Raw genomic sequence first — 13,502 nt, 5'->3', positions numbered from 1 at the left:
TTTCTATAATTACGATAAATCTTTTGTAATTCACTAAATTACAAATATTATTTTTTCAAAACCAAAATTTGTGTCAATTTAACAATTTTGACATAGGCAATTATGTCGAATTTGCTTAAAGCGCTCGAGATAATTTCAATAAACAAAATTCTACTATATTCATTTATTTTTATATTTTATTGAGCTTTAAAATATTTTTACTATTAATGTATATCATACTCGTATAATACAACATTGTTTATTATATGTGTTTACGTTGTTCGCGTAAAAATCAGATATCTGATAGATTGTAGTTTGTAAAGTGTAGATGTTGTTGTACCTATGATTTAGTACTTACATAATCCTACCTATTAATAAACAAAGTGAGTGTACATTTTTCAAGTGTTATTCTTCAAAAAAACGAATAATAAAAGAAAGGTCTATTATATGCTAATAAATTATAAAATTGGTTTTTACGAACAATAAAACTACAGAATAGAAAATAAGAAGTGATAAATAGGTACATGTTAAATTTACGGCCGTTGACGCAATGGCATTTTACAACACATCATAATAATTATTATTATACAAATATATTTATATTAATGATATTTTATTGAATCGATGCGGAAATATAAATATCGTTTTCCAGTTTATCAACGATGTGCGCAGTTAAATGTTTTTTTTTTTAAATGGTATACGATCGTCACTCGCTGTACACAATATTGTACATTATTATACGTCCTACTCATATACAGTAGTCTTATATTATATTTTTTCGTTTTATGTACTAAACTGAAACTGACTAGTATTGAGGACGGAGAGTGGAGAAGCCATTTATGGACGTGTTAAAAATTGAAGTTTAAAGTTGTTCGGCTCGTACAAATCTATTAAAAATATACTACCAGTACCAATTATTAACTGGTAACATACGTGTTTTTATGTGCATTTTAACCTGGAGTTATGACCTTAGGCTTCCCGTATAATATCAATTTTAAGTTCATCTGGCTGTAGCTAGTTTTTATTTAACTATAGCACTGTAGACGCGATCAAGTGGTCCGAACAAAGACCGTATGACCCACAAGTCCAGCCTTAGTTGTAATATTGTATAGTTGCATAAACCAACGAGAGACATTAATATAGTCTATAAAAAGTATATATTATATGCATCTACATTGTAAAATATATTTGTTTGAAATTTTCATTAGGCGTAAATGATGGTAATTGGTAAGTGACAGCATAATATACAATCGAGTATTGCGATCGTATAAAAACTGACTATCCACATGATTTGGAATATCAAGCAATGAAGATAAACCGAGTAACTTAAAGAAAAGACAACATCGATTGAATGTTTAGTTTATTTTTTAATGACTGCGTATAGTATTGTATGCGGTTTTTATCAATATACATATGAGAGTATTTTAGCAGTAGAATATTATGTTTACTGAACTTTAGAATTCGTGTTTTATGTTGATTAAATTGTTTTCAAAGTTCTTTGAAACCATGTTCAGCTTATAGCTACCCTATAAGAAAAGGCTCAGTATCTCTGCAGGGAATTCTCGATATTTTTTTATAATAAGTACCCATATATTCTTATTATATTGCCATAAGGAGTAGATAATCATATATTTATAGAATTTTTTGTTTCACAATGTAATCAAAGTTTCGGATGATTTGAGCTGTATTGATTAAGTGTTTAACTTGTACAGAGTACATGCAAAATAGGGCGACGTGATTCTGGTTTAACATATTGTAATTTTGATTAAATTCATGTAAGCAACTTGATTATTACTAATTTTTGTTTAAACATTAACTATTGTATAATCATCTTTATTTACATTTTTACCGTTGATTTACTGTATTACGAAATTTATAAATAATATTGTTCTACTCTATTTACATTTTTTAATAAACGTATTATTATTGTACATTGGATCGACCGTGGTTATTATTTTTTGGTTGAGTTATGTATTCATTGATAGTATCATTACGAGTTGATCCTGAAAACAAAACATATATGCATTATTTAATATTAAATCATTTATTAATAAACCTAAGTATAATTAAACTTTATATAAAATGTATACATATAACAATTATAAAATGTGATGTCCCGTCAGAAATAAACTATATTTATCGTATTATATAATTTATATCTTATTACAAAATCGATTATAACTATTGCTTTGTAAAAATGAGTATCAAGGTTCAATTATTGATTATTGTTATGTTATCGGTTACAACAATGAAAACTTTTGCAAGTATAACTGTAATTGTACTACAAATATTAAAATAATATGTTTTTTTTATTATATCACTATTATTATCTTTATAATACAAAATGTATTTCATTCATTTAATTATATATTTGTACTAATGGTATTTTTTTAATTTTCTTTAACTGCAATTTTTATTTTTTTAAATTTGTAATGTAAAAAAATGCAATAATAAAAATATTAGCTATTTTATAATCACACAATATGTAAAGAAAAATAGTTTGTCAGAAATAATTATTTAAAACAAATAAATTTATATTCTCCATTAAGAGTGATTATAACTTAAAGGTAACCGTTTTTTACTGTACTCGTATATATTACACTATTTTATCACTATTGAAAACACGTTGAGTCTAAAGTACTCATATTATAATATTATTAACAAATAACATTTCTCAATTAAATAATAATAATAAAAATATATAGATTTGTTCTAAATTTAGCTTTTAAGTAATTAATGGTGTACTCAATTCAACATTTAAGAATACACACTTTTAATGCCTTATGGTTCCTATTGAAAAAATTTAACTCGTGTTGGTGAGCATCTTTCAAATTATTTAATTCCTTTTTAATATTGATTTCTAATCTTTTATACTTAACGTTTGCCTCACTCAATTGCTTTCTTAATTCAATTTGTTGGTCTTCTAAATCATGTAAATCCTTTTTTACCATTTCATTTTTATTATCATTCTATAATAACAATAAACACAATATAGAGTAACACATCTTCCATGTTAAAACATTGAAACATTAAACAATTTGATTACAATTTATGAAATAATATACGTTTTTTAAAAATATTTCAATACAATCAAATCACATTCAAACATAACTGTTATAACGAATACTCGTATATACACACACACACACAAACACACACACACACACACACATATATATATATATGGTTTATGATAGAACTTCTATTGTATAAAATGTTACAAAGTTACATTAATATAATATTTTATAGATCATCCTTACATATATATATAAAAGAAGAACAGGCATTTTTTATGCTCCAATTCTGTGACGATACTATTTAACTTTTTTCTAATTTTTTTTTCACAGAGATGTCCCAAATACTTTATCGAGTGTCACCACGTCACCTGATTTTTCATTTTTTTTTTTTTTTTTTGGTGTGGGGATGAGGGATTGCATATTTTAAAGATTACTGTTTTTTTTTAGCGTGTCATTTAATTAATTAAACGATTTTTTTTCAAAGTTGTTCTAAATACTCCTACGAGTAAATTACTCTTATTATTTCCAATTTCATTTTATTTGTCATTTCAGTTATAAATAGGTATCATAAATTAAATTAAATTATAAGAATTATTATGTATTACATGGCTAGGCTTTAAATAGTTTAATTATAATAAAAAAACAATTTATATACGAATCGATTATTTAACACACGAGCAAAGCCGGGTTATTCAGCTAGTAATTTATATTTTACAGGTATATACAGAGTGTAACAGAAACAACTGACAGATGTGATTAATTATTTAATAAATTTTGTTTTTATCATTATTTAGGGTTTAATATATATATAAAGTCATAAGTAATAATAAAATATAAATGTCTATAGTCATATTCATCTCATTTAAAAAATAGAAAAAGATTAATAAGAATAAAGTTAATAAGCGATTGCATAGTTTATTTAATTTGCCAGTTATATCTGTTTCACTCTATAGACATAGAAATATGCATTTTTACTTGTTATTTCTGTATCATTATTATATACAATATTAAAATAATATGTATTTCATTTGTTAACATCATATTCGATACTTATTATTTGTTATTACTTTTATTGTTATTAGTGTATTACAATGCTATGTATTATTACCTGCAGTATTTAGAAATGTCTTATGTATATGAATGTTTAGTAGGTAAAAGAATGCGTGTAAATGGAATATATTAAATACATAATATATCTAATATCTAGATTATAGGTATAAAATAAGTTGCTTGATTTATATATTTTTTTAAATCTATTTGATAAAGTCTGTCTTTATTTGTAATATTCATCATATTTGGCGGTTTTTTACTAATTACGTGCATATATTAATTATAAACGTGAATAAATTATAACATACATGAGATTAAATAGACGAGAGCTGAAAGAGAGTGAGAATGACGAACAGATTATACGCAACATTAACTTACCAATGAAGCACGTTTAATTCTAAATATTAAACCGCTCTCATAGTAACGTTTATGGTCGATTATGCTTTGGGTGTATTGGTTTCGAATTTTGATTAACAATTCACCTTGCTCAATGCTATTTACGCACACTTGTCGTATCAGTTCATCTATAACATAATAACATAATAAAACTTCTAATGAGCTACATTTTATACGGACACATTTTGCAAAATGGATTAAAATGATTATATTTATTAGTTAATCAATAGTAATTTGTATACGTGTGAAGTTCCATACGCATACAAATTAATTTTTACGTTACACACTAACGGAAAAATTACAGCGATTGTAGATGAGTACGACGGTTATGGAGAATAAAACAGTTTTAGTATTAATTATGTATTATTATTTAATCGTTTAAACATAAAACGGAAGCCATGACATTTCCTTACAACTTAATGTGTTTAATTTCTTTAGTTGTACATTATAAATTAAATTTTAATGTACCATTACAAAATGCGAAAAAAAGAAATTGATATTCAGAAATATAAACCTGACTAAAAACACATGATTGTGTATTTTTTTTAAAACGATTTTGTTTTAATTTATACTATTAAAATTAAGCCCCATACACCGTTCGAATACGACTTGTAGGTTTTATTAACGACTAATTATGAAAAAACAACAATTGAAATAATTAAAATAAATATAGGTGTACCTATATAATAATATGTAGTAAAAGCGGTAACCATTAATGGTTATTAAATTACATGTGGACACTGTTCAGTAGTTTATGATTTGTGTTTGACATCTTATATATATGTTAGGTATGTATATGTAATTTTTGTTTTTAAATTCGATAACAGGTAATATACCAATAAGGCAATAACAACAGGTACGTGAAATTTTACTAGGCATATTTTTTAACTATTATTTAATACAATATATTGTATAATACTAGGAATATATCTAGTTATCATTGATTTGTATTTGTGAGGTAAAAGTATAGTTTACTCTTTACTCGTTATAATAATAGCTATTAAAACAATATTAAGTAGCATTTCTCATTTCCTGCATCCATATAATATATATACTATGTAAATTATGATCTATACATTTAGATTTAATATCATGTTATTCGTTATATTATAATATATTCAACATACTTAATATTACAAAGTTAAAAAAAAAATCCACGACAAAATAATATTCTTATATTTTTTAATAAGACAATCAACGCTAATATTGACCACTTATAGAGACTGCACAGTGCACAAGACATAATATATTGTATATTTAATACATTTCGTTATAATAATAATATTGGAATTAATACACAAAATTATGAAAACGATAATATAATAATTGAAAATTACAATGCGTGCATAATATTGTTACATATATTATAATGACGTGATGAATAAATTAAAAACTCAATACCACATCATCGTTAGTAGACAGATTTAAAATATAACTGATTGCCAACTGACCACGGCTGGATGTTAGAAAATTTAGTCGCATACACAATAATTAGGATTGTAAATTTTAAAAATTTAAAAATTTAAAATTTCACTCTTCATAAAATATTTCGATGATACTGTGAAAAAAAATAATATTTTTTTATAATATATTGATATACATGATTAGTATGGATTAGCTAGTGATTACAAATAGCAAACATTAATAATAATGGATTGGTTTATTTGATAACCATAGTACCTAATAGTCTACAGTTTCTATTAATTGTTATGATTTTTAACAATTTTAGAGTTTAAGTATAGATTTGCAGTGTTAGTTTTTGTAATTTGTATAATAATGAAAATAATATGTTTACTGTTCGTTTTCTTTTTATGGCCAAAACGCAAAATATAGACAAAACTCATTGACTCGTTAGTTTTCGAGTAAATATAGAGTATTTATACATTTTTTCTAAGTAAAATGAGTACTAGACTAAATATTACATATACCTACATAAAGTGTACTGAATAATTTAGAAATAAATCGTTTGAATTTCGATTTATACGCGTTAAAATGTTCAAAAAATTATCTTATTAACAATGTTTTCAGTAAAAACAGTGACAATCATCATTTCAATAAAAGAAGTTTGCAACACTTCAGAATTCTCCTTAAACGGCGTAAGAAATCTAAGTATATGAAAATGTTGTATTTAAGATAAGTATAATTAAATTTAAAAAAAATCAGAATTTGAATAAATAAATAAATTAAAAAAATGAGAATGATCTCAATAGCGTGTTTGGAAAATAATCGTGTAAAATGATTTACTGCAGCAGATAGTTATTATGCCGAACATATCATCGAATGACTTCTCGAATAATGAAATTGTAATTTCAGCAAAACTCACATTACATTTTGCAATATAATATATATATTACTAGCATAATAAGTTATTCCTCTCGGTAATTTAAATATAATTAAAGGGTTTCTCGCGCGGCACCTATATCGAATCCATCTAAAAAACGTATTATGGTAGAAATCGAAAACGGCGAATCGGTGACGGGGTGAGAATATTAGATATAATAATATAGCTCTATATATTCTTACGATGATTTCACCAGTGGAAATATATTATAGGCGAAAATAAGTTACCGTAAAAAACGAGAAGGAAATGTTAGAAATATGATATTGATAGAGAATTTAACGTCCAACCGAATACGTTATACCGTCCATACAGTATCGACGAGTAAAAATAATATTTTAATGTTTAATAACTGGGTTGTGAAAAAAAAACTGGATGACCCATCGTTATTATTTGGACGACATCAATAAATGTATTTTGGTTTTTTGTCGTTGTCTGTGTATATATATGAGAGTTTTTCACATTATTATATAGTAAGAAAATACCATACAAGAAATAGAAGAAGGAAAAAAAAATGTGGGTTTTTTTCTATAAATAAATGAAATTTTTCCTTAACATTTGAAAAAAATGAATTTTAATTTTTAATAACATGTAACTATTATGTCCGTATGACTCGTTATAATATAGAACCCAAAGGTATTAGATATAACAGGAGTATGTTTTACATTTTTAATGACGTTATATAAATATTTTTAAAGCCAAAACAGTTTTTTGTTCCTAGCGAATAACGACGGATTTTAAAAACCATTTATATATTGTATGTTTTTATACCATTAAACGAAACTTATAACTAACGTTGTGCAATAGCTACATTTAATTAGATACTCGTAAATGACAGTATTGGTATCAATTTGGTATCTGTCACAGAAAGTATAGTATAGGAATTATAGAAATTAAGATAACTTTACATAGTCATTTGAATAAGGTATTTAACATGTATTACTAATTGTTAGTGATTTAAACTAAACTAATACTATACTATTCATTTTCGTATTTTTTTTATTGTATAGGAATAAGATGTAAAAAAAATAATATCGATTCTATTTAAATAGATTTATTTTTTTCATAATCTATCTATTTTTATTTATTTATTTTACAGGCGGGACCTTTTGTGATAGTATATTATATTAAATGTCTTATTGTGGACCGAATAAAATAAAAAAAATAAGAAGTATTAAATTATAATAAATTATTAATTATTAAATACCTAAACTTATTTAAATTATTATCTATATATAGATAATTATATTAAGTTTAGATAATAAGATACATTATCTATATTTAGACAAAAAAAAACTGATTTGAACACAAAACTGTTTTTAAGAGTTGTTATTTTATACGACGACGTTATATCACGACTTACTGAAACACTGCGTAAACAATTCTCTCCTGACCGGACACACTCCGTGCATCATGGCATTCCAGTACTTTAAGTTAAATTTGAGGCTTTCGGATAGAACCAACACTTGATGTCGGTCGGCTGACTCCGTAGATGCGACTCGCCGCCACTTCTTACCGTTTTCCGTCCATTCCTCTGGCGGATAGACACATTCGAATATTTTGTTGTATCCAGGTGGATAGCCGTTGCACTCATTGTCCTGATGCAAAAGACAGCGACAGATATTATAATATAATCTTTGATCGTTATTCGTTACACACACGCGCAGGTTTTGTTATGATAAAAAAAAAACCGGCGGTGATGTAGATTATAATATTATAATGTGCGCGGATTTCATTGTCGGAGTATGCGATACAAAATATTGATCCTTTCCCTCTAAAAAAGTCCCATAATAAAATCAAAAATATTATTGTCATTAAAATAAAATAAATTATTGGTAATTTTTTTTTAAGAAAATATTTATATAGCATCCCGAACTTCTCTGCAACCTTTTTAATATATATTTGTGTCTTCCAAGTAAAATTTTTTCAAATCATTATATTGTAACCGTTTGTTTTTATAATTTACAAATAAGCATTTTATAAACATATAAATATGTTCTTTAAACATAAAGAACCTTTAAAGGAAGCCCTTCCTTAGAGTCGTTGAGTATGCAGTGGGATACCCTGCATACCTGGTGTGCAGCGCGCCCATATGATAATATTATAATTTAATTTTAATGCATCACTTAGTCAGTCTAGACAATTGTAATTTAGCCAACTACTACGCAATGTTTATTAATAAAGTCCTTTTTTTTTTATTTTTATGTACCAAAAATTGTAATTAAATATAAAAAATAGTAATTGTAAATATAAATTTTTACATAAATTGTAATATCTGTTTAATGTAAAAAGTGTTGTGAGTACTACCTCAAAGTATACAATTGTTCAGGAGGGAAATTTCAAACTTTTAACAGTTACACATATTTTAAAATGAATGGTTTTTAATTATTGTCAAATTTAAAATGATCAAGGTCACAAATAGCTTGATGGTAGTGAGCGGAGAGGTGGTCCATAAACAACACCTATTATTTAAAAAAAGCTAAATGTAAAATACAAAATTGGATTTGCTAAAGGCAAATAGCTATGTAGTGGTGCACGTAGGTTAGTGAGAGGAAAAAGTATATATCATCTAAATCTATAATTATCTATAATACCTAATTGCCAAACAATAATGTATGATGGAAATCAAAGTTAAAAAAACTAATAAAAAAGTATATACATATTATATAACATATATATACTCATGAGTAAATAAATAAATATCGAATTTATATGTGGTCTGAGGTTTTTTTTTTTATAATTACAAACTTCATCCCCGCACTGAGTGACGTACCTACGCGATGTCGAATTGAGAAAAATAAGACATGACATGCAGTCGACACACTACAGTCGTGGTAATCCTATGTATGGTCTTTGCAGCCATCCGGTGGGATCTCTAATAACATAATATTTAACGTCGTCCAATCCCAATGTCTGACAAAAAGGATCCTGCATCGTGATTTCTAACCAAACCCGAACTCGTTCGTTGTACAGGCGATTCCATTTAATATTATATACATACACTTACATATTTTTAAGTCTTAACGTGTTTTTATTTTATACGACAACCAGTCTCTTCTCCCTATCTTGATAAAGCTACTTATTTTTTTTCCCATATGAAATATTATCTTTTAAATAATTTATTTACTCGCATAGGTAGCCACTTATTTTATTTGTTCTGTATGATTATTATATTTTTACATACACAACGTTGTGTTTGAAATGGTCAGTTGTGAATATAAAACAAAGTAAACAAACCAAAAGCGGAATAAATTGTTTATTTTTTGAATAAATTATCCATAAAATATACCTTCAGTAAAATACAGCCCCAAATATATACATGTTATTAATTATCACGTGGTATTCTTATAATGTTTTTCATACATTACCACAAATTATATCACTTTTTGGAAACAAAATAACAAATAACTAAAATTATAATTCAAAAAAATTACCAAAAACATCAAAATATAAATTATTCAAGCCAAAGATGTTAATAATATTCGAATAAATACGTTATAATTTAATCATAACATGTAGGTTAGATTCCATTATATGAGTATATTTAACTTCTGATTTGATTAATTAAGTTTAAAATAATCTAACAGAGCTATATTGTTATTTATAATAAAATCGTTTGTAAAACAAAAAAATTTACAAAAAAAAATTTGATTTGGTGGTTCTTTGCGTCCATGTGAGACAACAAGCCCCACCGCGGCCACCATAGTAACGCCTAAAAGGAAATGAGATTATATTGCGGTAATATAAATACCGATTTTCTTTACAGTATTACTGATCAGATTTAAATCTGTTGAATTGTTTATCTTGCAATCGATTCAACGAATTTCGAAGTTTATGAAAAACGTGATTATATCAACACACGTGGTCGAGCAGACAGTTCACGAGATTTATAAAAGAGTAAATACGATTCAATAAACAGCAGACGGACATCCGATGAGTGATCACACACACACACAAATTAATTATTTCACTAGTATATTACCCCTGTAAACATACACTGCCATATGATATACCGAGTGAATAAATTAAGATTGCAATATGCAAATTATCATTTTTAAATTATGTTCATAAGGTCGTGTTTGTTCGGTGTACAGTGTTTATATTACGGAAAAAAACAATCGTGTACGTAATAATACATATTTTAACAACGGCCATTTTAATGAAATAATAATAATATTAACCCATATTTTCTATATAATATTTATTACGCCAATTGATTCGTCTACTTGCTATATAATCAATAGTCACGTACAAGCGGCTATGTATTACTAGAGCAGTCGCGACTATACTTATTGCTGAGCTTACGTTGCTTAAATTATGTGCAGCCAATCACGAAAACAGTGTAATCGTGCCATTGTGTTATAGGGTTGTTATATTTATCAATCATACTCATATCATTTTAAAGTAATTCGTAATTTGTGGTTAATTACTAACATTTGTGAAATTTAAAATGCCTAATTGAAAATTATTAAAAAAAATTTTTTTTCTGTGGTCAACTAAATCAATTTTTTTTTTTTTAATAATTCAGAATTCAGATTGAACAATTAAAAAATATAACTTGAGCTATATCTCTAGTTTAATTTTTTCTCTATATCTATGTGACAAATCACATAAATAGATTCAAAACTTGTTACGAGAAACAAATTATGGTATTTTAGCTTTCTTTTTTTCATATTTTGTTTAAAATACATTGGATTCCAGAAGATATCAGTGAAGTTTATAAAAGAAGAATACAAATACATTGTATAATTTGTTATTGTTGTTAATGAAAATTTTAATTCCAGTTTAAAGATGACGAGGAAAGTTTTTCAATACAATATATGACTTCGAAATTTGGCCAATCTTCTGTAGAATCCCAAAACAGTACCGAAATACAAAAAATTCAATTTTTTAATGATAAAAATTATACGCTAAAATGTTTATTTAGTTGTTTATCAATATTTATTCAATATAATAATGATATTTGTTCATCAACTTTGATAGAAAAATTGTTTATTTTTGCCAGTTTTAAAATTTTACTTTACCGATTAAGACTATCGTGATAAACAATTTAAAAAGTTTGAAAAATTACAACTATGGAGTTTAATTTAAAGTATTAATCAATAGTTCATAATTCATATTTAATTTTTATATTTTGGCATTTTTAATTTGTAATTGATAATAGTAAGTAATTAAATCATGTATTTTATAACTAATTATTTTTTCAGTGATTCTCCCATCCCTGTGTACAATAATTAATAGGTACACATATATTATATTCATATAATATGATTATATGAATATTGAATACCCGATCAGAACAATACCTAATACCTAATGTACTTTATACTTATTTAGTTTAACATTCAAATCCTTTTTAAATATTATACTATTTATACTAAACATCAGTAAACATAAATTATTGTTATTTTATTCTGCATCAAATAAATGTTGACGAATAATAATCAATCATTGTTATAAAAATTGACTCTCAAAAGGTAATAGTTGTGAAATTTGTAATTATTACACTTAAAAATTAAAACAAATCATAATATAAAATGATTTTTAATATGCGCGAACAATAATATTATCTCGTACCTCGTCATCGCCTTCTATCAGAATTGGATCACTACCTTTGACCAACTTCACATCAAATACTATATTATTGCAGTTCTTATCATCATCGTTCGTCTCCTCCATTTTCGTAACAACAATGCCAATTTATAATGTATAAAATATATTCAATTTATTCAGCCACTGTATACGAACATTTAAATAAATTGGCTTAAACGATAATAATATCCGAATGGACTGGACATGTATAGGTATTTTTAAAACCGAAACACTAAACACTATAACTTAAAATACTAAACAAATATTAATGTATTAATATTATAAATTATTTCCACAGCAATATATTATTACAGTTATACTTAATTAGCCAATAAGTAAAAATATTTATATATACTATTTTATAGTAGGTATATGAAAGTGATTATGATGATTTTTAAGTTAATCGAACACGAACAACTATTGAGTACTTAAAAATGATACTCGTCGTATATGTGGCCGATCGCTTCCATCAAATAATATTATAGTGTGTATTCACGAGAATACGAGATATTAGGGTTTTATTATATATACGACTGATATGTGTGTACATATTTAATATAATATCATATATGCATATTATAATATGACATATACATACTTATTTTATAATTAATCAGTTTTGATGTTTAACCAACTGTTATGCGCATAGGTGTAAGTGTAACCGATGATAACTTGAAAGTTGATTAATTGGAAGCATCGGGATCAAAGAGATCTTATAGTATTTTGCACGGATAGTACTAAATCAATATACTTTCACTAATTACACACTTATACAAATCGCCAAGGACTATTTGTACAGTGTTTAAACGTCTGGATTTATATTATTGGCAAGTTATTTATCTGAAGGATAGATAATGACTGCTATAAAAAAATAATAATAAAAATTACTCAGTTTAGCTACTGAATTATCTTGCGCAACATGGCTAAATAATTTAGCCATGATGCACACTACATGCGTGTAGCTGCACCGTATATACTGCAAATGTTCACCTCGTCGACATTTAAGGTACCAAAATAAGTTCGGCCGACTACAAACAGTGATCTGTAGATTATGGCACTTTCTAAACAGATAATAATATATTGTTACATTCTGAAACAAAACCGCGTGCGTTATTATCGAACCGCCAAAA

At 25.9% G+C, this 13,502-nt stretch overlaps 1 protein-coding gene across 1 annotated transcript; it reads right to left on the bottom strand.

Moving 5' to 3' along the window:
• Nucleotides 1-1,946: 1,946 nt before the first annotated feature.
• On the bottom strand, nt 1,947-12,459 carry LOC132924794 (33 kDa inner dynein arm light chain, axonemal-like). Its single transcript, XM_060989238.1, has 5 exons — nt 12,358-12,459; nt 8,144-8,378; nt 4,425-4,570; nt 2,751-2,948; nt 1,947-1,982 (listed from the first exon to the last, which is right to left on the bottom strand). The coding sequence occupies exons 1-5, from the start codon at nt 12,457-12,459 to the stop codon at nt 1,947-1,949; spliced, it is 717 nt and encodes a 238-aa protein (XP_060845221.1).
• Between the last annotated feature and the right edge of the window lie 1,043 nt (nt 12,460-13,502).

The sequence above is a fragment of the Rhopalosiphum padi genome, chromosome 3 (assembly GCF_020882245.1).
Source record: "Rhopalosiphum padi isolate XX-2018 chromosome 3, ASM2088224v1, whole genome shotgun sequence".
Lineage (NCBI taxonomy): Eukaryota > Metazoa > Arthropoda > Insecta > Hemiptera > Aphididae > Rhopalosiphum > Rhopalosiphum padi.
Note: the sequence above shows the minus strand (reverse complement) of the source record. Positions and strands in the feature narration are given on the sequence as shown.